The 26,180-nt window shown below is 48.9% G+C and overlaps 1 protein-coding gene, 1 long non-coding RNA gene and 1 pseudogene across 3 annotated transcripts; 2 read left to right on the plus strand and 1 right to left on the minus strand.

Moving 5' to 3' along the window:
• The first annotated feature begins 2,432 nt into the window (after positions 1-2,432).
• On the plus strand, positions 2,433-2,569 carry LOC120095484 (U2 spliceosomal RNA; annotated as a pseudogene).
• A 4,644-nt stretch (positions 2,570-7,213) lies between these two features.
• LOC148003111 (uncharacterized) lies at positions 7,214-13,442 on the plus strand. Its single transcript, XR_015632120.1, has 2 exons — positions 7,214-9,545; positions 9,595-13,442. It is a non-coding gene; the product is annotated as an uncharacterized LOC148003111 (long non-coding RNA).
• Positions 13,443-13,678: 236 nt separating this feature from the next.
• Positions 13,679-25,940, minus strand: Cavin1 (caveolae associated protein 1). Of its 2 annotated transcripts, none has more exon segments than NM_001105841.1 (2): positions 13,679-14,488; positions 25,313-25,895. In NM_001105841.1, coding segments are annotated over 2 exon segments (1,179 nt in total). In that variant the 5' UTR covers positions 25,790-25,895; the 3' UTR covers positions 13,679-13,786.
• Positions 25,941-26,180: the final 240 nt, after the last annotated feature.

A 26,180-nucleotide genomic window follows, 5' to 3' on the forward strand; every position in this document is an offset into this window, starting at 1 on the left:
AAATCCATAAGCAAAATAAACTGCCATTGCTTTGAATGACTAAATACAGGACTAGGGGGCTGGAGAGATGGGGGAGCAGTTAGGAGCATTCGCTGAGGGTCAGGAGTAGGGACCCATATCATTAAACATTAATCCCAGCATTTAGGCAAAGGCAGATGGGTCTCTGTGAGTTCAAAGCCAGCCTGACTTACACAGCTAGTTCCAGACCAGCAAGAGCTACATAGTGAAACCTTGTCCTCAAAAGCAACAGTAACAACGACAACAACAACAACAACAACAAAAGCCCTCACTGTCTTCGGAGAGGACCTGGGTTCAGTTCTTAGCATCCACACTGTGGTTCACAACCACCTACAACTCCTTTAGTTCACTGTATGTACTCAGTGCACATACTCAATGTGGGCAAAGCACTCAGATACGTGAAGTAAAAGTAAATACATCTTTAAGAAAATGTATGTGGGGCTGGAGAGATGGCTCAGTGGTTAAGAGCACCGACTGCTCTTCCAGAGGTCCTGAGTTCAAATCCCAGCAACCACATGGTGACTCACAACCATCTGTAATGGGATCTGATGCCCTCTTCTGGTGTGTCTGAAGACAGCTACAGTGTACTTACATATAATAAATGAATAAATCTTTTAAAATAATAATAATAAATTTAGGAGTGGGTCATCACATGGCAATAGGTAACAAGTTAGTTTTCCATTTATCACCTGGAAGATTCAGGAACTGTGGGCTAGCTCAAGAACTGAGGCTAACCCAACTTTGTAAGTTTCTAGAAATGTTATGTTTACTCTCTGTTCCCCAGAGGAGGTCTTCTTGGTCCTACATAAAAGACAAGATTTGGCAAAGACAAGATTTGGAGAAGTGCCTTGAGAAGTGAGCATTAAGTTGCTGAAGTGATCACGTAGTCTAAGAAGCAACTTGGATGCTGGGATCCTCGTGTGTCTCTGGCTGGATTCCTCGTGTGTCTACAGCACAGTAAGACTCAGACAAAACTGTGTGAGTCTTGTCCTTAGCTTCACAGAAATTGGCAGGTTTATTTATTTGCAACATCTTTAGACTCTCCTACAGAACACTGCCCAGGCATCAACATTCGGGCTTCTCCCCTCCTGCCTACAGAATGGTCCTCCCCATTCTCCCCATTCAAGGCCAAGGTTTTTTCCTACATTGCTTAAGTCATTATTCATACCCTGTCATTCTGTTCCTACAGTGACTTCCTGTAGGGTCCTAGGATAGAAAGAGTTCTTTATCTCACCCTTCAAAGTCCTGCTCACTACCAGGGCTTCCTGCTGCCCACTGGATTCCAGCCAGACCATTTCCCAGCTTGGGGACTTTGCCGATGATGTCACTGTCCCTTCCCTGGCTTTGGCATAGCTGGTCCCTTCCCACGTTTTTTTTGTCTTACTCAGACAGGTTTGATCTAATCACCTCTATCTAAAATAGTTTCCCACCTCTTCGTCTCTGTCTCTCTGTCCAGCTTCCTGTTAGCTCATCACAAGTCTTCTTTTTCGGTCCAGCCTTAGCTGGGTCTTCATCACACTGGTAGTTCCAGGAAAATGGTTGTCTGTGCCTTTGTCTTGCTAGTGCCCAGCTCAATACACGCCATGTATTCGTGCTTGATAACTAATGAGTGAGGGCTATGGATGTAGCTCTGTTAGTCAAATGTTTGCCAAGCTTAAGTGAAGATCTGGATTTCATCCTCTGTGCCACATAAAACAGGTGTGTTGGCACACACCTGTAAGCCCAGCATTTAAAGGGAGAGTCAGGAGGATCTGGAGTTCAAAGTCATCCTTGGCTACTTGGTGAGTTCAAGGCTAGCATAGGATACATGAGACTCTGTCAAAAAAAAAAAAAAAAAAAAAAAAAGGCTAGAGAAACGGTTCAGTGGTTACAGAGTACCCAAGATGGGCCCCCCAGCACTTAGGTCAGACAGAGCATAACTTTCTGTAACTCCAGCTCCAAGAGATCTGGGACCCTCTTCTGACCTTTGTGGGTGCCTGCACTAACGTGCAGGTACTCATACTCAGACACATACCATACGTGTACATAATTAAAATTAATAAAGCTGGGCGGTGGTGATACATGGTTTTAATCCCAGTACTTGAGAGGCAGGTGGGATCTCTGTGAGTTTGCACCTAGTCTGGTCTACATAGCCTGTTCCAGGACAGCCAAGGCTACACAAAGAAACCGTGTATGGTCAAAAAAAATAAAATAAAATAAAATAAAATTAATAAAATAAGTATTTTGGGCTGGAGAGATGGCTCAGTGGTTAAGAGCACCCGACTGCTCTTCCAGAGGTCATGAGTTCAATTCCCAGCAACCACATGGTGGCTCACAACCATCTGTAAAGAGATCCGATGCCCTCTTCTGGTGTATCTGAAGACAGCTACAGTGTACTCATATATAATAAATGAATAAATAAATCTTTAAAAAAAATCGCTTCTCGGCCTTTTGGCTAAGATCAAGTGTAAAAAAAAATAATAATAAGTATTTTATGAATAAGCATGGTGGCACTTGCCCTTAATCCTGGCACAGATCACTGTGAGTTTGAGGCCAGCCTGGTCTACAGAGCAAGACCCTGCCCTCTTCCTCCCTTCCCTCCAAAAATGAATGCCTAGGTATGAGCCGCTGATCTCATTCCTCTTCTCTCCTTCTCCTCACTTGCTTTTCTTCCCTCTCTTCCGTCTCTGTTTTCTTTTTCCTGTCTTGAGCCTGATATTTCCTCAAGGTGCCTCCCTTCCACCATCGCTACCCCTATGTCCTTACTACACGTGCTTCAAAGTGGCTTCTGCCCCCTACAGGACAGGACTCTTGTAGGCACCGAGAACCTCATCAGAGTTGATGTCTTTTCTCCAAAATTTGATTTTGCTATAGAACCGCATGCTGTTGGCCGTCTTCATTGTCCCTCAGCAAATTAGTGTAGTTCTTACCCCTCCACAAAGAAGCTTCTCTTTGCAACAGAGAGGCCATTATAGAAAACCACAACCAACCAAAATGTTGAGAACAAAGGATAGTGTGGTGTCCAGCCCCAACCGATCCATCTGGAACACACCTATAGCCCTGCACCTAAGGCCTAGGGAACATCTTAAAAGAGAGAATGGAAACATTGTAAAAGCCGGAGGAGGAACCATGTCTGCTGTGAGACTGTGGCTTCTAGCAATGTCAGTGGAGCTACGGCTGTGACGTTCCAACAGCATGGCAGCCTAAACAAGACTGGAACACTGATGACACTAACAAGCTAGTGTGACAGGGAAATGTCACAGAGCCCCAACCCTAGACAAGGAACTATAGACAACTAAGGAATGCTGAGAATGGGAGAAACTGTCTTCCCCAGTGAAAGCCCTCAACTGGTTATCTAATACCAAGTGGTTGGCCCTGGAATCATAAATCTGAAAGTAACATGTTACAGACTGAGCAAGTTGTGTCTATATATTTAGAAAATATATACATACATATATATGTATATACATGTTAAATATACATCATACATGTATATATGACATATGTGTGATGTATATTTAACCTACACACACACACACACACACACACACACACACACACGATGAAGAGATAGTGACCATGAATTTAAGAGAGAGCAAGGGGCAAGATGGATACATGGGAGAGGAAAGCAAACAAAGATGTAAGTATATTTGGGTTTTAAAAAAAATGTTTAGGGCTGGAGAGATGGCTCAGCGGTTAAGAGCACTGACTGCTCTTCCAGAGGTTCTGAGTTCAATTCCCAGCAACCACATGGTGGCTCACAACCATCTGTAATGGGATCTGATCTGATGCTCTCTTCTGGTGTGCCTGAAGACAGCTACAGTGTACTTATATAGAATAGATAAATAAATCTTAAAAAAAAATGTTTAAAGAAGGGAGGAAGCTGAAATTGTTCTCAAATTGGAAAACAAAAACTTGGGCAACCATGCTGTGGGAAAGGCAATTCCAGGACCAGGAGTTTGTGGGGTGTCCCACTAAAGCCCTGCCCTCTGTCATGACTTGATTGGAAATGTTCAGTTCTATGACCATCCACTCAAAACTGTCAGAACCTTAAAGTTCATTGACCCAGACAGGACTTGACATCCACCCTTACTTGACAAAGCAGCTGGGGACAGGGACAGGGGTATCAGCCCACAGATGTGAAGCCATGTGGGGAAGGAGCAGGGCATTCTGAGCAAGGGATGTCCATATACACCAGAATAGCCCAATGTGGTGCTTATGAAAGGGTCCTGAACCAGTAAGAAGGTGTCTTAGTTTTCTATTGGTGGGAAGAAACACTATGACTAAGGCAATTAACAATATTTTGTTATTAATTAATTAATTAAATGCCTCGTTGAGCATTTAATTGAGAGCTTGTGTATAGTTTCAGGTGAGTCCACGATCATCATGGCAGCAGGAGGGCAAGCATTGTGCTGGAGCAGTAGCTAAGAGCTTTGCATGCTGATCTGAAAGTGGGAGGCAGAGAGAGCAAGACTAGACTTGGCTTGTGTGGACTTCTGAAATCTCAAAGCCAACGCCCTCAGTAACACATCTTATCCAACAAGGTCACTCCTCCTCATCCTTCCCAAAACAGTGACATCAACCAGGTGTCCTAGCATTCAAATATATAGGCCTATGAGGTCGTTTGTCATTCAAACCACAACAGATGGCCCTCCCTTTTCTAATCATGCCACAGGTTACTCACTTTTTAGACCCACCATTTCCTAAAGGAGGGCTGTCCTATCTTTGTTTACTTGACTTGATTTTGGTGTGCTGAGGACGAGCCACATTTCCAAACCCCTGTCTCTAATTCTACATGTTTCTCCTTTATTTACTTAAGTTTCTAAGTCCTTCATCCTTCAACCAACTCATCTAATCTATTCACTTCAAGAATGGCTTTTTAGGGGGTTGGGGATTTAGCTCAGTGGTAGAGCGCTTGCCTAGGAAGCGCAAGGCCCTGGGTTCGGTCCCCAGCTCCGGAAAAAAAAAGAACCAAAAAAAAAAAAAAAAAAAAAAAAAGAATGGCTTTTTAGGGGTTGGAGATTTAGCTCAGTGGTAGAGCGCTTGCCTAGCAAGCGCAAGGCCCTGGGTTCGGTCTCCAGCTCTGAAAAAAAGAAAAAAAAAAAAGAAACAAACAAACAGAAAAAAAAAAAAAAAGAATGGCTTTTTATTGGCCTCTCTTAAGTTAGGTTTCACTCAGTACAGAGAAATGTCTTTCTCCCCTTGCATTTGTAGCATTCCTGTAAAATGTTTCATTCCGTTTCCTCTTCTACAAAGCAAGATCTCAGCTTGGTATGGCGGCACATCCCTAGAATCCCAGCACTTGAGTGGGGGAAGCAGGAGGCACTCATTGGTCATCCTCTACGACATAGTGAGTGTGAAACCAGCCTTGGCTATATGAAATCCTGTCTCTATCTCGAAAAATAAATAAAAATAAACACCAGGCATGGTAGTACACTTGGGAGCCAGAGACAGCCACATCTCTGTAAGTTTGAGGCCAGATTGAGCTACAAAAATAAAGATGTCTTTCATGCAAGGTGTCTTTTATACTAACTTGCTGTCTTTCCACCACCACCCTTTTGCCCACTCTTTGTTTTGCCTGGGGGAACCACCCTGCTTCATCTCTTTGTTTTCATGCAACCAACATACATGAACACTTACACGTATAACATGTGCACATATATATGTGTGTGTGTTATTTATTAATTTATAATGCACATATATTTGTGTATAATGTGTATGTTAATAAATAATGTATATATTTCTATATATTAAAGAAAACAAAACAAGTGGCCAGCATTCCACGGGAATGACATCATAGGTTGTCTTCTGTTCTACACACATAAACATATGCACACATCAGAAACATGTACACACATACACACACATAGCTAGGATCCTGTCCTCCTAGCTATAGATTATTAAATCCAGGGTGAACATTAGTGTTAACTGATTTAATCAGGTTCTCTCCACCAGGCGAGTGGAGTTTGAAACTGAGACAAAGAGCCTGAAAGCCCTTAGAGCTGAACTCCATTAACGTCATCACCTCAGAGAAGGCTGTCCATCAACCACATCTGTAAGAGTCCCTGGAGATCCCCCAGCCCTACTCTTTTTAGTGTGTGCTCAGGGATCCTTTGGAGACCAAGGGCTGTCTTGGCTGCTGTCCAACATGCACTATCCTTTTTCCTTCCAACTAGCCAACGTCCTTTCTCTTAAAATCCTGTGTCACATGACAACCTTTCAGTCCATGATGGATTGCATGCACTCCAGTGGTTCCCTAAGACTGTTACCCTCTGGTGATATCCGAGCCCCTCGGTTTATATAAAAGTTCACCGTGTGATGTTTGCACAATGTGAAAATGGCCCTTGGACTTAAGTAACATATGGTTGTACTTTTAACCAAAAGAAAACAAACAAACAAACGAAAACCCTGATGCAATAGTGTTTAAGACATGTTTAGGCGTGATGATCTGAAAATCAGTCAACACGATACTTCTGCACCCTAGCAATGCTGAAATGCTACCTGTGTTTAGAACAGCAATTCAAAAGGCCCACCCTCTTTTAAGTTTTCCACATTCCCTGCAGAGGCCAAGGGAGCGGGGAGCATTGTCGATGAGCTTTGTATGTTGTCTCGGCTCTTCTGCCTTTGAAGCTATTTTGAACATCTGCCTCTACCACTAATTGCAAACCCTTTCAAGGACAGGAGCTTGTTGTCATTTTAGATGCTGGCTCTCAGTACAGAGGCACAGATGTCATTTAGAATGAGCACTTGCTTTTCTCTGTACATTTTCCTCTCCCTTTCTGTTGCTATCACTGACTTGGTTTCTTTTGCCCTTCAGGCAAATGACTCTCCTTCACCCTTTCTTTCTCCTCCTCCTCCTCCTCTTCTTTTGTGATCGGTGATTGAATATAGTGCCTTGTAAAAACATGTTTTATCACTGAGCTATATCCTCAGTCTTTTATTCCTTGCTCTGTCTATCTCTGTCTCTGTCTGTCTCTCTGTCTATCTCTGTCTCTGTCTCTTTCTCTGTCTCTCTCTCTGTCTGTCTCTTTCTCTGTCTCTCTCTCTGTCTGTCTCTCTCTGTCTCTCTGTCTCTCTCTTTCTCTCTCTCTCTCTCTCTCTCTCTCTCTCTCTGTGTGTGTGTGTGTGTGTGTGTGTGTGTGTGTTCTCTTTGGTTTTGTTATACAGGCATTGATGAAGGGCTTTCCTTACTCATTCAAGACAAAACACACCCCTGAGTTTTACCCCCAGTATTTTAATTTTTTTTTCTTAAGAAAGGTTCTCAGCCTAATGGTGAGATGGCACACACCTAGAATCCCAGCACGTGGGTAGCAGAGGCAGGCTGTTTGGTCAGCCTGGTCTACAGAGAGAGTTCCAGGGCAGCCAAAGCTGTTACTAAGAGAAACCCTGTTTCTAAAGAAACAAAACAAACAGACAAACAGGAGGAGGAGGAGGAGGAGGAGGAGGAGGAGGAGGAGGAGGAGGAGGAGGAGGAGGAGGAGGAGGAGGAGGAAGGAAGAGGGGGGAGGAGGAGGAGGAGGAGGAGGAGGAGGAGGAGGAGGAGGAGGAGGAGGAGGAGGAAGGGAGGAAAGGTTTTCATTAGGTTGCTTAGGCTGGCCTTGAACTTGCTTACATTACCCAGGCAAAGATCTACCTTGAGATCTCCCTGGTTCCACCTTCAGGGTGCTGAGATTACAGCCGTGGGCCCCCACGCCTGGCCACATTCACTCCTCAGTCCATGTTTTAGGTTGGGAGGAAGGGAGTCTAGAAGTGATCACCTAATTGTTATTTCCAGAGGCACAGAAAACCTAAAGAGGCCAACTAGCATCCCAGCTAACATTGTAGCTAAAAGTATCTGGAAAGCAGAGCCCCTCCCTGGGGATGCTCAGTTGTTAGGCCATCAGACTGCAGCTGCTGCCAGTCATCTTCACCGCCACATGGAAAACATGTGTCTTATTTACAGAATAAGGCATTGTAACACAGGAAAAGAAACAAGGGAGCTATAATTCTGGCTATATTGTATCAGATTCTGGTATGATATCAATTACATATGAGCTTATTTGAGGGAAGTTTTCCCCAAAAATATCTATTTGCTTATTCATTGTATTTCATTTCATTTTTATTTGTGCATATGGATGTTTGGCATGTATGGATGGATGGATGGATGGATGGATGGATGGATGGACACCATGTGCATCTCTGGTGCCTTCAGAGACCAGAAAAGGGCATCAGATACCCTGGAACTAGAGCCACAGATGGTTGTGAACTGCCATATATGTGCTGGGAATTGAACCCAGGTCCTCTGGATGAGCAGTCAGTAATTGGTTTTTATTATGTAACATATGTGCGCTTGTGTATGGATATTGCATATGCATGCAAGCACCTTTGGAGGCTAGAGGCCGAACTGCAGCTGAAGTCAGAGGTAGATATGAGGCACCCACCAAAGACACTAAGATCCAAACTCAATGTCTCTGCTGGAGCAGTACGCTCTCCCAACCACTGGGCCAACTCTGAGTCTGGGAACTTTCTGTTACAGAAATTTACTCCGGATTTGTTTTCGATTTTAGTGTTTTGTCTGTTGGTTTTCAGAGATGAGTTTGCGACACTTAGGAGATGAAGAACTTTAAATTTTATCCACCCATTCGATCAATGTTTGCTAATATGTTTACTTATATGAGGCTCTAAGGGCTGTCTGTGGTGATTACTATGACTAAGACGGACGCTAAGAAGAGGCTCGGTGGTTACGCATGCTAGCTGCTCTTGCAGAGAACCCGGATTTAATTCCCAGTACCAACACAGCAGTTCACAACCGCCTGTAACTCCAGTTCCAGGGAATCTGATATCCTTTTTGTTAAGCCTCTGGGGGGGGTGGGGGGTTCCTGCACTTGCTACATAGAAACTCATAAAGGTTCCCACGCACACACGGTTTTAAAAATCTTTTTAAAAGGAGGTTGATGTGGGGCTGGGGATTTAGCTCAGTGGTAGAGCGCTTACCTAGGAAGCGCAAGGCCCTGGATTCGGTCCCCAGCTCCGAAAAAAAGAACCAAAAAAAAAAAAAAAAAAAGGAGGTTGATGTAAGAGGAAAGATGAAGGCGTCTCAGAGTATGGTTCAGCGGCAGACCACTTGCCTAGCATGTGAAGTCTCACATGCTAGAACCGGTTCCACTTCTAGGACTACCAAAACCGAAAAACAAACAAAAAGAGAGACGCACACAGGGGTTATGGGGACATGCCTTTAGGCAGAGGCAGGCAGGTCTGAGTTAGAGGTCAGCATGATCTACATAGCTCTAGAGCCAGGACAGCCAAGACTAGATGGGAAAGTCCTGTCTGGAATGGAAGGAAGGGAGGGAGGGAAGGAAGGAGGGAAGGAAGGAAAAATCCAGAGGTGGTGAACAGCCCAAGCAGAGACCCATAGGCCTGAAAATGGTTCATCTTTGGCCAGCAATGTCAACATGTTGAGAAGCAGCAAAAACTGAGGCAGAGGCCAGAGTTTTAAGGATATTATCAACAGTGGCCAGGAGTTTAACTTGTGTGTGCGTGTGTGTGTGTGTGTGTGTGTGTGTGTGTGTGTAATGAAGTAACATACTGGCACGCACACACACACACACACACACACAGTGTAAGGCTGTCTCAAAAACAAAAGCAAAAAAAAAAAAAAGGAAATAAAAGCAAAAGGGGGGCTGGGAAAAATAGCGGTAAGCTCTTCCTTTTTAAGTGCAAGGCCCTGAGTTCAGTCTTCAGTGTTCACGTAGATGCCTGCCACACTGACCTCCATTCCCAGTCTCCCCCCTGGGGAGGGAGTGGGGTCTAGCTGAACCCGACTAGTGAGCTCCAGGCCACTGACAGACCCTGCCTCAAATATGGTGAATAGGATTTCCAAGGAAAATCCAGCCTACACACACATGCCCAGGTGCACATGTGACTGCACAAACATAAAGAAACAAACAAGCAAACAAACCCAAGGACCTCAGGAAAGAAAGAGAGAGAGAAAGAAAGAAAGAAAGAAAGTGGGGTTGGGGATTTAGCTCAGTGGTAGAGCGCTTACCTAGGAAGCGCAAGGGTTCGGTCCCCAGCTCCGAAAAAAAGAACCAAAAAAAAAAAAAAAAAGAAAGAAAGAAAGAAAGAAAGACAGAAAGACAGACAGACAGAGGGCTGGAGAGATGGCTCAACAATTAAGAGCACTGACTGCTCTTCCGGAAGTCCTGAGTTCAAATCCCAGCAACCACATGGTCATTCACAACCCTCTGTAATGAGATCTGATGCCTTCTTCTGGTGTATCTGAAGACAATTACAGTATATTAATATATAATAAATCTTTTAAAAAAAGAAAGAAAGACAGACAGAAAGAGAGAGAGAGAGAGAGAAAGAAAGGAAGGAAGGAAGAAAATGAATAAATGAATAAATGAATAAGGACTTGGAAGGTGTTATAAAGAGACCTGCTAACTCAACTTGAGTCTGTAACGGGATGTCACAGATCCATGGTGACATTAACAGGATCCCTTGGCAGACATTTTCCCTATTTGATTGCCTCAGTGTAACTGTCAGAATTAATGCCAACGATAGATTAGTGGAAGACACCGAGTGGGTAGGGACCTCGGAACACCATCCTTCCTTTCTAGTAGGCAGTGGAATATTTAATCCAAAGCCCACGGGCAGTCGCCCCTGTCTCACTACAGTGAAAGGAGTCTCTCTGGTTCTGGAAGGGCTTTGGGGGAGATGAAGGAGGGAATGGGGTGCATGGTACCCACTAAAGGGGCTAGTCAGAGAATCAGGGATACTCTTCCTAGGAGGAAGGCCAGACTGGAATTGGGTGAGAGTGGCCCAATGAAGGAACTTGCTAGTATAAGAAGGGTGGAGAGAAGAGCTAATAGCAGACAAAGGAAAAGCTGGTGGGCGAGCAAATTGACTCAGCTGGGTATCTCCAGGGTATCCGGTTAAACCTGGGCCCCTGGTATCTCCCTGCTTCACAGCTGAATGTGAAGTGACACTCTGGGTCTGTGTCTCCTGGCAGATGGGAACATCAACGGCTTGGAGGCTCTAAATGTCCGGTGTCAGTATAGTTTCTTTCGGTGGGAAGCCAAGCCTTTATGGAGGACTTGGAACTCTGGCCTCATGGACTCTGCAGCTGGAGGTGCACAGAGAGGAATGTGTGTGCAGCTCCTAAGAACTCAGCCTGTTTCAGGTAGGAGCACAAGGGTGGGCTGCAGACCCAGAAATGGCATTACTTTTACAAGGGACACCTTTCCTGAGATTCTGAGGCAGTCGGAACCCACAGGATGTCAAAAGCCCCATTGTTTCATGAAATTCATCACTGACAGGCAGGGTATAGTTGGTCCAAGGAGAGGTGACCAGACAATGGAGAGTTGCTAGAGAGTGAAACTGATGTGTGGGTTCCCCTGGTGCGTAGATGTACCACTGTTCTCTCTCTCATGTGCAGTCCTCTGGGGCAGCCTCTTATTCCCGTCCTCCTCCAGGCCTATGACTGGGGTGGAGGAACATCTGGAGGTTAAGTCCCTAGCCCTGGGGAAGTAGATCCAGACAGGACCCAGACTGCCGATTTCGACCTTTAAACAGTTGGTGCAGCCAGATTAGTTGCTGTGCGACCTTAGACAGGTCACTGTTTCCTCTGCTCTGAAAGGAATGACAGGAATCTAACTTGGAGTACTACCAGGTCAAATAATGATTGTAGAACACAATGTTAAAAAGCATTCCAGTAGAGAATGCTCAATATCTTGGCCATTGTTATCTGCCTCTGCCACCCCAGCCCCACTCTAGGAAGCCAGGCAAATGTATACCCCACTCCTTCCCTCCTTCCTTCCCCCTCTTCCTCTCCCCCTCCTCTTTCCCTGTTTCACTCCTGCTTTCCCTTAGTTCAACAACACCCTCAGCAAGTGCTTTGGACAATATAACCCCACACAAATCCTTTTAGAAAAGCAGGTTTATTGGTCCGGCTGCTCACCAGAACACAGCAACTCGAGGAGCTTCCCTAGAGCCCACAGGAAACTGTATCTGCCCACAGTGATAGCCCATCAGCACAGGGGACCTCATCCTGCATCTGCCCACCCTCCTCAGCTTATCTGTCTTCAATCGGAGGAGGGAAGGGGACCAAGAAAAATAAAGGAAAATTAAAAATAAAAAATAAAAAGCAAAGCTTCGTATTGTATAAAAGGTTTGTGGTTTCCATCCCCCCCCCAAAAAAAATAATCAATTAGCTGCAATTCTAAAAAGCAGGGAAGATGTGTCGTTGGGGAGAAGGAAGTAGCCTGTAGCTATCATTTGGGGGAGGTGTTGCCTTTGCTCCTGACCAGCCTTTAAAGGGGGAATCAATGTGTCCTCAGGAGAAAACCTGGTCAGTAACTATAGAAATCAAGCCTTGGACAAGAAGCAGCACCCCACCCTCCCTAACTTTCAGATAAAGGTGCCCACAAAAGCAAGGAACTTAGGGAGGCAAGCTCTACAGTTTTACATTAGGGAAAGATCCATGCTAGAAGCAGCTGAGAGGGAGTTAGGGTGAGCAAGCCAGCAGGCCCTACTTCCCCAGTTTCCGGCTAGGGATCGCTACCAGAGGCCTGGCCTTTTTAGCACCTTGCTTTCTCCCTTCCTGCGGCCAGCCCTGCACAGCTCGCTGCTGCCTCCTGCTGGAACGCTAATTTTCTGGGCTCGGAAAACAAGACTTCCCAGAAGGCAGTTCCCAGATCCTGGAAGAGAGAATCCAGTCCGGCTTACTTCTCTTTGGAACACACTTTCTAGAACTGACTGCCCTCCAGATCCAGAGACTGTCCTGCTGTCCTGAGATCTTACCAAAGCGGAACTCTTGTCTTGAATTTCTTTGTGTGGCTAATGAGGGCATTTCTTTCTTATTCCATTTCAACCCTCTCCTATCTTCCTATCTCTTCCCAAAGCCATACTCAACGTGCTCCTGTGTGCAGATTTTGTAGATTTGTAAACGTGCTCCTCTCCTGACACACTTCTCATCCTTTCCTAGGCTCAACTCACCTCCTGCTTACTTCGGTGAGACCTTTATCCAGGGTAACACTCTGCCTTCACCCACCGTATTGCCTTAGATTTCTCCAAAGACCCTCAGGTCTTCCGGTGAGCCACCTCCTGTGTGAGCAAAGGTCTCCCTACACACATTTTATCTTCGTGGTACTTTGAACTGCCTTTATTTTGAAACAGCGTCTCGATAAATTACTCAGGCTGGCTTTGAGCTCACTCTGCAACCCAGGCAGGTCTTGAGCTTGCAAATATCCTGCCTCAGCCTCTCAGGTAACTGGGAGAGCAAGCTGGCACTAGAAAGGCGCCCCTACAAGGGTTGTCTTTAGGATTCGCTCTTTTCCTCTTGCAGAAATTATGGCTTTGGAGTCTCCCAGGGTGAGGAAAAGGAGAAACAGCTCAGGAAGCAAGGGTGGTTCGACTTAGTATGAAGCTGTGTTGGGGAGGGGCAGGCCTCTGACAGGGCCTAACTAGGGAGCTTAGAAAAAGCATCCTGGAGCAGGACAACCAGGGCATGGGTCATTCTTCCATATCCTACCCAGACTGTGTTCAAATTGAGGCTGTCCATGGTGAGAGACCATCTATCCCTCGGTCTAAGGCCTATGCTTTGGAAGGCTGCTCTTCCAGGGGATATGATTTCCCCGCTTTAAAAAAAAGAAAAAGAAAGAAAGGGGAAAAAAAAAAAAAAAAGCCCAACCAGACTGGGCTTAGAATGCAAAAGAGAAAGTTTGAAATGAGAAAGGCGGTGGGCAGGAGTGGGGGTCAGGGAGGACAGGATCAGGCACCGGCCTCCAGGGCAGAGCCCCGTGAGTCCTGCTCAGTCGCTGTCGCTCTTGTCCACCAGGACGGCGTCCGATTCCTCGGTGATCTCCAGCAGCGTGTGCACGTCGGGGCTGCTCCCGCGCAGCAGGTCAGTGGCCTCGCCGCGCTCCGCGCCAACCTCGTCGTCATCAGGACCCACCTCCACCATCTCGGTGGCCTTCAGCACCTCCACCTCGCCCTCGCGGATCTTCTTGACATGGAAGGTAAAGGGCGGCACCTTGTAGACCGCGGTCTTGGAGCGCGCGTACACCACGTGGTCGGGCGTGAAGGACTTGCGCAGCTTGTCGCGCGACGTCTTCAGCTTCTCGCGTCGCTCCACGGGCACCAGGCGCGTGCCCAGCTTGTTCATGCGCTTCTCCAGCGTGTGCCGCGTCTTCTCCAGGTTCTCCTTAGTCTTCAGGCGCGTCTTCTCCAGGTTCTCGCGCGTGCGCACCTTGGTCTTCTCCATCTTCTCCTTGGAGAAGGCCTTCTTGAAGTCGTCCACGCGCCGCAGGCCGCTGCGCTTGATGCGCTCGGCGCGGGACTCCTCGATCACCTCCTCCACCTCCACCGCCTCGTCAGACGACAGCTCGATCGCCGCAGCGTCCTCCTCCGGCCGCTCGCCCTCGCCCAGCTCATCGCCCTCCTTCTCTGGCAGCGCCTCCGACTCTTTCAGAGACTTGCTGACGCTCAGTTTGGCCGGCAGCTTGACTTCATCCTAAAAGGCGAACAGAGCCTAGATGAGAAATGCCACTGAAGAGGGCAGAGAGAGGGCTGGATGGGACTCCGGGCAAAGTGCTGGCGATTCTGGGGAGAGCATGGGAACCTATGTGATGAGGGTGAAATCCACCAGAATTGTTCGCTCTCAAACACCCCCAATGCCTGGTACAGATGTGGTCATAATCTGTGCGTCGCACAGTCCTTATACAGACAGCAGCACGCGGAGAGAGCAGAGCTTCGGGTCAGAAATTGATCACCATTATGATTATACTAAATATTCCCAGGGACCTTCAAACCCTTGTACACTATGGCTACGGCTATGATTGCTTTAAGCGGCTGTGACTTCGGAAGAAAACAGCTTAACTTTGAAAATAGCAGAGCGCCCTCTGGTGCCCTAATTTACACACTGCCCCAAGTGGGACAAAAAAAAACAAAAACAAAACAAAACAATTTCGGAGAGTTTAGAAGTTGAAGCTTCTAGGGGGATGGGGACAAAGCTGATCCCAGGTGGTCCCCAAGTGGGGTAGCTCTAAGCTAAAGTAAAGGATCTTTGTTCTTGGGATTTTAACCAGTTTGGAGGAAGGAGAGCTCGGCCTACAGCAGACGGTTTCCGTCCTTGACTTTCTCATGTTCTTTGGCTCTACCAGTAGGCATCCCATACCCCTACGTGTAAATAAGAGGAAAGGGAAGAAACTGGCTGAATGCCACGGATCTGTTTCTCTCCAGCCTGAACATTTCTTCTGCTCCTGTTTTCCCTGCCCTGGAAGAGAAGGGAGGACTGCTATTCTAATCTTGTTTCCCAGGCCGGAGCTTAAAGAGCCAGGAGTGAGGAGGGTGGCTTTCCCATCCAGGACCGCCTAGAGCTCTAGAACTCTAAGCTAACTTTTAGTTCTCCTCTTCCTCTCAGAGCTCCTAGCACCAGTCCTATTCTTGATTCTGTGGACATTTTTCAATAACCTGACTTGCGATCAACAATTCATGATTTTAAGCACCCCCCTACCAAAAAGTACTCATGGGTGAGCACAGACCAGAAAAAAAGTCTGACCTAGATCAAAAATGGGAGCTCCTAAAATGGCCCAGGCTCTTTATAGGTTTTTAAATCCAAGAAATATGGGAGGAGGGCACATTTTTCCCAAAATGTTTTCTCCAGGTCATTTTCGAAAATTATAAGAAAATCCCATCTCCTGAGAAAACAAGGCAACATAAGTTGATTCTTCCCATAAAAAGATACACACATACAGACACGCGCGCGTGCACAGGAAAAGGATACACAGAAACACATCTATTCAAGGGCTACATGAAATCTTTATACCACCTGCTACAGAAATGCCTTCCCCACCCCCAATCCCTTTCCTATTCCCTCCCATTCACATCCCCTGGGGTTTCCTGGTTTACACTAGAAACTAGGAACACCTCCTCCCAACTTCCTTCCCTCCTTGTCAATAACATTAGCAGGAACAGAAAAGGAATGCTGTCTCCATTTCTTCTCCCAACTGGGCACCAGCTCTGTCGGGCACCAAGCCACCTCATGCTATCTATTACACTACTACACCTCCCAGCAGGCAAGGTAGCCGGAGCACAGGGCATGCTGGGATTTGTAGTCTCCACCTGCCACAAGTGGGGCTTAGTCCTACCGATAGAATCCTAGGGCATCTGCCATCCCTTTACATCTTATTCACTGAGGTGCTGAAAGAATGTTTTCCTTGTACTGAGTGTAGGAAGGCCTCAGCCTCTCCCAGCATTCCTTCTGACTCCGGCAGTACCCTTTGAGTCTCTTGCAATCAAGACTGACATCATACACATCATCTTAGGACTCCCTAGGATGAAACTCTCTGCCACCTTTTCCAGGCATCTCAACCCAGATTCACCTGTCATTCATACATACATACATACATACATACATACATACATACATACATACATACATACATACATACATACATTCTCTTGGGCCAGGCTTGGTGGTGCATTGGTGCATTGCAGGTCTTTGATCTCAGCCCTTGAGAAGCAGAGGCAGGTGGTTCTCTGTGAGTTCAAAGCCAGCCTGGTCTACAAAGTAAGCTCCAGGCCAGCCGGACTACACACAGTGACACCCTGTTTTAAAATTTTTTTTCACCCCTTAACTCCTAGTCTGAATACCTACCAGAGCACGGGCACGTGTACACACACACACACACACACACACACACACACACACACACCACACACAAATTTTACTAAGGTCTAACAATGTGGATGGAATAAAAGATAGTCAGGAAACAGTCTCAACTCCTGGAGAACAAATCCCTGCCCCTACCCCTACCCCAACCCCTGTGACTCTCCTTCTGTCCCACCCTACCCTGAAGATGGAGCTGCTTTTTCTGGCCTCTAACTTCTAGATAAAGGTCTTTGCCAGCTGAGCTCAGAAAATAAGGCTAAGGAGAACACCACAGGCTTCTCCTGCCTACCCCAACTTTCACTGCTATAGTGTTGGGGAGTGGTCCAAGGGAAGAGAAGTTTATGCCTGGGCTTTCCCAAGAAGGGTGCCTAGGAGGGTGTCCAAGAAGGGTGACTTCATGGTGGACTTCCCCAAGAGAAATGGCTTCTACCAGAGGCACCATCTTCTGGATGGAAAGCTGGGATGTGGGCAAGAAGAAAGAACTTGGCTTGAGTCCCTGCACAATGTCCTGAAGGCTGGCTCTGAACACAGCACATCACCATTAGCTTTTCCCTCCATTAGTGGATTTCTCTTTTCCACTCCCATTTCCAAGTCAGGCTTCCCTCATGACTCACAGCCTTGGAGCGCTGTCTTGGGCCCACCCAGCCTGTCTGTTGCTACAACAGCCAGCAACACAATCCAAAAGCACCTCCCCTCGCTCTGGCACCTTTGTCTCACCCTGTGTATCTGCCAGAGTGATTAGGGCAATGGAGGGGCCTCATTGGAGAGCAAGAAGGGAGGGTCCTGCTTGTTCCGATTTCCCGTTTTTATTAAACAAAACCACCACTCCCAACAGGCTTGGTTTCCAGAGTTACCTTTAATGACCGGGTCTGAACAAAAGCATGCATGGCTTCCCCGGCCCCTGCCAAGCTAGCACCCCAAGCCAGGAAGGCACTCACACTTCACCTCCCACCCTTGCTGCAGAAAGGAAGACCTTCTGGCTTAGCAAAGTCACTATAAGATTATAATCTGCGGGGCTGGGGATTTAGCTCAGTGGTAGAGCGCTTGCCTAGCAAGCGCAAGGCCCTGAGTTCAGTCCCTAGCTCTGAAAAATAGAAAAAAGAAAAAAAAAAGATTATAATCTGCTGGGCATGGTAGTGCATGCCTTTAATCCCAGCACTCAGGAGGCAGAGGTAGGTGGAACTCTGTGAGTTCGAGGCCAACCTGGTCTACAGAGAGAGTTCCAGAACAGCCAGGAACTGGCTGTTTACACAGAGAAAGAAACGCTGTCTCAGAAAAAAAAAAAAGTATAAACTGAGCACCCATTATGCCCTAGGCATTTCATATTTGTTAGAGAGAAGGACAAGTATTAGCCAGCTGGGGGTAGGAGCCTCTCTTGACCTAGTGCTAATCAGTTCTATTTACACTGGTGCAGAGAAAGACACTGGAGTTGATTCTGAGACCTAAGATCTGCTTAAAGAGCTAGTAGAAGAGACGATATTGTGGCACGGAAGATGCATTGTGAATAAGAAATGAAGCGGGGAGTCCTAAAAGCCCAAGACCTCTCTCTGCTTTGTGCTATGGAGTCAAGGAGGCACTTTCTCTACAGCTCCCTCAGCAGTCGACATTGTTCCCAAGAGGAACAGAACTGACTCTCGGGAAGATGGCAGGGCCTCTGTTATTAGGACTGTTTGTGGTGCTCCAAAGAACCCCCATACAAAAACAATCATAACGCATATCTATAGTATTAAATTTTCATGAGGGAGGTAGATGGGGGGGGGGAATGCACAAGGATTCCCTAGGGGGATGGATGAAAAGAACTGAGAAGCTTTGTGCGTGGAGTCAGCTAAAATGTCCTCCCTTTGGGCCTCTCTGAGCTGGCAGCTTTTGGGTGCCCCACCCAAGGTAGGATCTGGCAAACATAAGGGATCCCTTTGCAAAACACTTCCTAAAAGAAAATGAAAAAGAAAAAAAAAAAAAAGTAAGTGTAAATGTTTTCCTCAGCTACAGGGAGTGGGTGAAGAGGGCACGGAACAACTCCCAGGCCTGGGCCTCATGAAGGCCCCCCTCCAAAGAGGCTTTGAGCCAAGCTGGCCTGTCCCTGAGGGGTAGGGAGTGAGGGGGCAGGGAAGAGGGAACCAGAAGACACACCCAGTCTCATGCAGTTTTATGCAAGGCAGCCTTCGGGTGCAGCTCAAGTCTGGTGCTGAGAGAGCTACAGTTTAAAAAGAAATCAACCAGTTCTGTGGTCGAGCATTTGCTTAGCATGCAGGGAGTTCTGGGGTCCATCCACAGCACCGGGAGAGCAAAACATCCCCACCACCACCCAAGAAAGGGAGAACCCACTTCCTTACCCTCCACCCTCACCACACACACAACATTTTTCTGAGCACTGAGGCACAGAAGCATTTTCCAACACCCATTGCCAGCCCATAATGGACAGCAGCTTGAAAGGACAGAGCCATGAAGGCACTGTCTTCCATCAAATGATGAGCCCATAAGAACTGGGAGGGACACCCTGTTCCCAGAGGGCCCGGTGTCCCAGGAGATCCTAGATCCTCCCACCAGCCGTTGGCTCCTCTGGGGTGGATCGGAGCCCAGGCTCTGGGTAATAGGGCAGTGGGCTGGGCATCTGCTCAAAGGCTGGGCGGTCAGGCACTGTTTCAGGCTTCAGGTGAAAGGGCTCAGTCTCAGGCAGGAGGTCAAGAGGCACGATCTTGGGTGTGGCTGGGCCAGAGGGTGCATTCGGCTTCTTCTTGGGCTAAGATGAGGAAAAGGGGTTTAAATGGCACTTGGGATGAATGCAGGGAGGTTGACAGAAAGAGGCCTCTGTGGCATGCGGAGCGGGGTCTGGTTGAAGAGGGAGAGGCCCCAGAATGAATCAGGGTGTGCCGAAACCACATTTGAAACACTTCTTTAGGAGGGCCCAAGGGCTAGGAAGGGGTGGGACAAACCCAAGCCCATGAATTAATAAACCACTTCAGCTGAACCCCCATCCACCTCCTTCCTGTCTTCCAAAATGTTCCCTGGTCCTCTCCTATGGCTCACACCCTCTATTGCAATGTCACTGTCCTGCACGAGATGGTCATGGCTTACTGAGGGGCTGGAGTGAGTGGGGAGAGATTCTGCCAGGCATGGAGAAGGAATGTTTTGAGACCAGTTGGTAAATCCTAACAGGAAGGCTCGGCTGAGTGGAAGAGACTCACACTCCCTTCCTTCTGGTTCTTCCCCAAGGCAGGGTGGGCATGCGTAGGTGCCACCCTGGACCAGAAAGGGGATAGACACAAAAAGAAGAACATTCTGGCTACTTCCCTTTTGGCGTCATTTCTACCTCCTCCCTCCTTTGCTATCAGGCACTGTAACACAGAGAGAAATCAGAATCTAAAAACAAGCTATCTTCAGGACAGGTGGGCCTCCAGGATTCCCAGGAGCAGCTTCTGACCCTCTCCAGAGCTGAGCTCACACTCTTGCTTTGTGGAGTCAGAACATAGGAGAGGGACGGTTGGGGGAGCAGCAGACTCAGACAATAGTGATGTTCAGTAAAGCACGTAAAAGTCCCAAGGCAGCAACAGGTCCCTGCCTGCAGAGTCCGGGGAAGAGGCAGGAATGGCAGGGAGGTGGGTGGGAAATGACTCTCCTAGAAAGGGAACCTAAGCCAGGGACGCCCATGGCTGCCCTGGTTTGTACTCCTTATCCCGGGCAACTTCTCCTCACTGCCCTCACATTCTAGGTGACCAGTCTTTGCTTCTGCTTCAGCCACTAATGGCCATCAATATTTTATTGCTGGCCAACATAGCACATGTATCTGCGTGCACGTGCACGCGCGCACACACACACACCCCCCACAGGGCCTATATACCCAGGTTCTTGCCCAGTTTACTTGTTGCGTCAGCGTCTCCTGTAGCTCAGGTTGACCTCAAACTGGCTGTGAAGCCAAGAGGGACCTTGAACTTCTAATCCTCCTGCCTCTCCAGACTGAGTACTGAGATTACAGGCACATACCACCCAGCCAATTTTTGTGGTGCTGGAGATGGGAGCCCAGGGCTGTAGCCCGCTAAGCAAGCACTCTAGCCAACATAGCTAGATTCCTATCCTGTTTGCTTGTCTGGGGTGGTGGTGGTTGTTTGAGAGGGTCTCCCTAAGTAGCCCAGGCTGGTCTCAAACTCACAATCCTGCTTCCAAAGCCTCCAGAGAGCTTAGAGTTCAGCTGTGCACTACCACACTCAGCTGGCCCCAGTTTTTTTTTTTTTTTTTTTGGTTCTTTTTTTCGGAGCTGGGGACCGAACCCAGGGCCTTGCGCTTCCTAGGTAAGCGCTCTACCACTGAGCTAAATCCCCAGCCCCGCTGGCCCCAGTTTTAAGGTTACCTCATCGCTTAAGTGACAATAGGCAAGTAACTTTCCCGGTCTAGGCCCCAGCTTCCTAAGACACACAATGGAGAGGATGAAGCTGGTTATCTTCTAGCTCAGAGGGCTAGAGCCACCGAAGGATGAAATATTCACATGAGTAGTGTTGCGATTAGCTTTGCTATCCCACCTAAGCTCTGGGAACGGGCCCGTGCTACACTCATCTCTGACGTTGTTGCTTAACGGTGTGCTACCCTGTCCCCTCTTGCTGCCGGCTGCTGGCTTTATACCCTCCCCTCACCTTTTTAACTTGGACTTTTACAGCAGTCAGATTTGACTTTTAAAATGGGGTAGTGGGTGAGCAGATAGTAAGATTTCCTTCAGTCCTGGGAATGCCCCTAAAAATACCCTGTCTGCTTTGGATTGCATGACCAAGAAAAACAGCCCAAAGCTGTCAGTTAGACATACCCCACAGGGATGAGGCTGAGGGGGTAAAAGGGAGCAGAGAAACAAGCTGCAAGTATTTTTAGATAAAGGTTTAGGGTTCTTCTAGAGAAAGGTATCTGTGATTCACGTGGAGTACAGGAAGGAAGGAATTAAAGGCTGGTGAAGTTTTGAGGAGAAGCCAGCAAACCCTCGTTCCAGCCATACTGTCTCTCCTCTAATGTCTGTGAGTAATCTGATCTCTTCAAGGCTTCTGGGTCCTCTCCCCAAGCCTGGGGAGCAGATCGAAAGGGTATCATAAGCTTTGCCTCATCCAAACTAACACACCTTTGGGGGGATAGGGCAATGGCAAATCACTTTGCCTAGGGTGCTTGAGCTTGGAAAAAATTACAACTTCCGGAAAGTATTCGTTTCCATTTTGTCTCCCCTTCTAGGTTCCAATCTAGCCCTGGAAGTATCAAAATCATCACTGTCCAAGTGGCCGTGTGGATTTCGGCTCTCCTGGGTTGCACGGTGCCCATCTGCCTCCATCTGCACAAATTACCCAGACTTCCCAGTGGCCCTCAGTCTACAACCCTTAGACTTTACTTCCTTGCCTAGCAGTGGTGACACACACCTTTCATCCCAGAACGGAGGCAGAGGCAGCCGGATCTCCGAATTCGAGGCCAGTTTGGTCTATAGAGGGAGTTCCAGGACAGCCAGAGCTGAAAACAACAACAGCAGCAAACCTCTGTCTTAAAATAACAAGACAAAATAAAACAAAATAATAAAAGAATTCAATCATTCACTTCTCCCCTTCACTAGCTGTTGCCTATAACTGTTACCCTGGGGCTGGAGAGATGGCTCAGTGGTTAAGAGCACGGACTGTTCTCCCAGAGATCCTGAGTTCAAATCCCAGCAACCACATAGTGGCTCACAACCATCTGTAATGGGAATCACCCTTTTCTGGTGTGTCTGAAGACAGCTTACATTGTGCTTGTATATAATAATAAATAAATATTTTAAAAAAATGTTAGGGCTGGGGATTTAGCTCAGTGGTAGAGCGCTTACCTAGGAAGCGCAAGGCCCTGGGTTCGGTCCCCAGCTCCGAAAAAAAAGAACCAAAAAAAAAAACTAAAAAAATGTTACCCTATAGGACAGAATGAGACCGCTTCCTTTTGTTTAGAGCCACACACTGGTATCCCGACATCAGGAATAGGGCATGGGTGGCCAGACATCCTGATCCCAGCACGGAGGCTCCCAGACCCTTGGATACCTTCTTCTACAGTGTCCCCTTTGCACATCATGACCCCCCACACCTAGAGGGGTAACGTCGAATCTCCTTTCTACTTCCCCTCTAAAAACTCCTATCTTCTCGAAGTTCCTTTCCAGTCAGTATCTCCCCCCCCTTCCACTCCCCACCCCCCGCCCAGCCTGCCTTGCTCTCTCTGCCTGGCCATCTCCTTATCCTGAGTTTCCCATAAACTCTGCCGCCCCCAGTCTTCCCTATTAGGCCTGCCAAGACACACGGCTATTTTTACCCTATTCTTTTCTCAGACCGTGGACCTCTGCAGACCCGGGAGGATCCGACCAGGGAGGCTCCTCCCCCTCACCCCACCTGGAACATCCTGGGGCAACTCTGGGAAGCTCTGCAACTCTGAGCCCTACCCCAGGTCCTGGAAGCCAGTCCTTACCTCTGAGCTTGTCCCTGTCACTTAAGTGACTCCTTCTTTCTTTTTAGATTTATTTACTTTTTTCTATTTTGTGTATGGGTGTTTTGCTTGTATGCGTGTCTGTGCAGCACCCCTGCTGAGGCAGAAGAGGGTGTCAGACCCCCTGGAACCGGAGTTAGATTGTTGTTAGCCATCATGGGGGTGACTGGTTCTCTGGAAGGGCACTCAGTGCTGTCTACGACTGAGCCATCTCTCCAGTCTCAGTCCCCAGCCACTCTCTCTTAACTCTCTGCCCTCTTCACCCACTGGCTTGGTTCAGACGTAGTCAAAGCCATCTGGTGAGTGCCCCACCCCACCCCATCATTCAGACAGTGACGACTGTCAAATGTTAGAGTTGGAACAGAACAGAGAGGACGCCGACCTCAGCAGGGAAGTCCCCCACCCACTCGACATTTGTCCTTTCTCTCAGAATCCTCAGCGTGGGGAGCTTTACCTCCAGGATGAGAATGTCCCCAGTTTGCACAACCTGGGACATTTAAAATGAGAAAGTCACCTATCCGAGTTCTTTGTGACAAGCACTGAAAAGAGCTAGCTTACTTCTCTTTGCCTAAACATCACCCGAGAGGGCCACACAGGTCTCAAAAACAACTCACAGGACCCAAACCTCCTGCCTCTGAGTAGTTAGACAGTGAAAACAGCTTTCCTCCTCCCCAGCGGGTGCTATAAATGGGAGAAGCAAAGCTCTTTGCTTGGTTGGTTTTAGACTGAGTCGTGTTAGTTACATGGCCTCAGGAATGATGGGGCCATGGGTATGCACCAGCAGGGCAAAACTGTTTGCAAGTCCCTTGAAAGAGTGTCTCATTAGTGTGTAGAGATAGGCACTGGAGCAGGCCTGTTCTGCCTCTGTCCTACCACCAGTCTCCAAGCATACAGACTGCTCAGTTCTTCCCCAGACACTGATCCATCCGCACAGCTCACGGTTACTCTTGGGGGAAAGGAAGCTAAGGTCCTCATCTCACATCACATGGTTACTCTGAAGCATCCTGATCAGGGATCAGGCAAGTCTCAGAGCTTGGTGATCACAGCTCCTTTACACAGGTCCTTAAAGGTGGGGCGTGCGGGAGACCTAGTCTTCTATTTTTCCATTCTCCTCAGGAGCATAAACTAACCCTACAACCGTCAGTCCTCTTAGGAATGGAAGCACCAACCAGACCCAAGCAGGAGGATGCTGGGCTCAGCACATTCCCTTCCAGGGAAAGAGCGCCAATTCCACACTCAGCTCAGACTTTCTGTCAAGGGGATCGGGGAGGGGAGAGCAGGGACAAATCTGCACTGACACTCTCAGATGCTTTAGGGGTTAAGCTACTACAGCAGGAGGAACCCAGAAAGGTGCAAAGAATGCAGCGGGTGGAGCCTGAGTGAGGCAGCCTCCACCCGCCAGCACCTTCAGAGCTCGGGGACATAGCCCCCGCAGTCATGAGGGGGTGATTCACAGCGCCCAGACTGCCACCTCCACCAGCCCCACTAACACTTCTAACGCCCACCCTACCTGCCCCACCCGCTCCTACCAGGCGCCAAAGGCGCCCGCGCACCGCAAAACAGGCTGTCCCCAGGGAACTGAAAGTGCCTAAAGGCCAGGGGCAGATCACGGCCTGGGGACATGCGTGGGCAGCCAAGGTTGGTGCGGGGGCGCGGGGATAGGGTGAGGGGGGACTGACGGTCGTGTTCCTTGCATGGCGCCCCCGCCACTGCGTGCCTGAGCCCTGAATCACCCTCTATATCGGGCCCACAGCGCCAGAGGCCCCAGGCCCCGGGCCCCACCTTTAGTGTCTGCTTACAGAGGGGTACCCAAAGACCACCAGGGACCTCGGGCATCCCCAGCACCCCCCCAAAAAAAAACTTCCTCTAAGTGGAAAGGCGTTTGACAGAGACAAGCTGGGAACTTTCAGCGTTCCCAAGCCTAGCCCGCTAACTTTTCCAATAGAGTTAGAGACCGAGGGGAGGAGCCTGGAGAGGAAGGCGCAGGGTGCGCCCCTCTGTGAGCCCCAAGAGTTCGCCACTCCCTGAATCCCACTCCAGCTGGGCTCACGGGAAGGAGGGAGGAGCTCCTGACCGCTCTCACCCGGCCGGACTGACGGAGAGACGAGCCTCAGCCCGGTGTCCCCACCCGGATCCCAGGCCAGGGCCGCGGGGGTGGGGGTGGGGTACCCCCAACTCTGGGCGCGGTCCGCCCCGCGGGCTCACCTGGTAGATCATGACTTTGAAGTTGCGGCGCCGCAGCAGCTCCGCCTCGTTGACCTCCAGTTTCTTTATCTGGCCAGCCTGGCGCTCCAGGCTGCCTCGCACCGTCTTCACGTTGACGCTGACCTTGCGCACCTTCTCCAGCAACTTGCTCACGGTGTTGCTGGTGGTGGCGTGCGCCTTGCCCAGCTTGCTCAGCTCTCCCTGGATGCTCTGCACAGCGCCCTCCATCTCCGCCTGTCGCTCTTCCAGCTGGGCTTGGGTCAGCTGGATCTGGTCAACGGCGCCGATGATTTTATCCAGAAGGCTCAGCACCAGTACACCGTTTACCTGGTCCGACTTGATCAGCTCGTCGGAACCGGTCCCCGACGGCTCCTCGGTGGCCCGTGCCTCCCCTGGGGTGGGCTCCGGGCCCTCGGAGGAAGCATCGGGATATCCGGAATACGGCCGCTCGACGATATGGAGCGTGACATCCTCCATGGCTTCCCGGAGCCGTGCGGGGCCGACTCGGTGGAACTGGAGCGGGAGACCCGGAGAGAAGGAGGAGCGAGAGAGGGGAAAGCGAGCAGGAGCCTAGAGCGGAGGAAACTCGAGCCACGTCCGTGCGCACCGGGACTCTAGCCAGAACTGTGGGGCGGGGAATCCGCGAGTTGCCCGGCTCCCAGACCAAACCTGGAGTCACGTCGGCCATTGGCTGGACCCACCCCAGAAAGGGAGGAACCGGGGCTGGAGGGGAGACCAACCCCGGAGGGGCAGCGGAGAGGGACCCAAGAGCCGGGCGCCCCACCCTGTTCAGGATGGTTGGAATAGTTGGAGCGGGAGTCTAGGGCCCCCCTTGGCAGTGAAGGCTGCGGCAGGCAGCGGGACTGGG

The sequence above is a fragment of the Rattus norvegicus genome, chromosome 10 (assembly GCF_021556685.1).
Source record: "Rattus norvegicus strain SHRSP/BbbUtx chromosome 10, alternate assembly SHRSP_T2T, whole genome shotgun sequence".
Taxonomy (NCBI): Eukaryota; Metazoa; Chordata; class Mammalia; order Rodentia; family Muridae; genus Rattus; species Rattus norvegicus.

Bases quoted from the DNA above. Each gene is read 5' to 3' on its own strand.
- Cavin1 (XM_087570775.1), bottom strand. From the start codon at position 25,789: ATGGAGGATGTCACGCTCCATATCGTCGAGCGGCCGTATTCCGGATAT. The intron at 19,389-25,312 runs GTGAGCCCGCGG...TCCTCATCTTAG, and splicing joins TCAAAGTCATGATCTACCAG to CCCAAGAAGAAGCCGAATGC.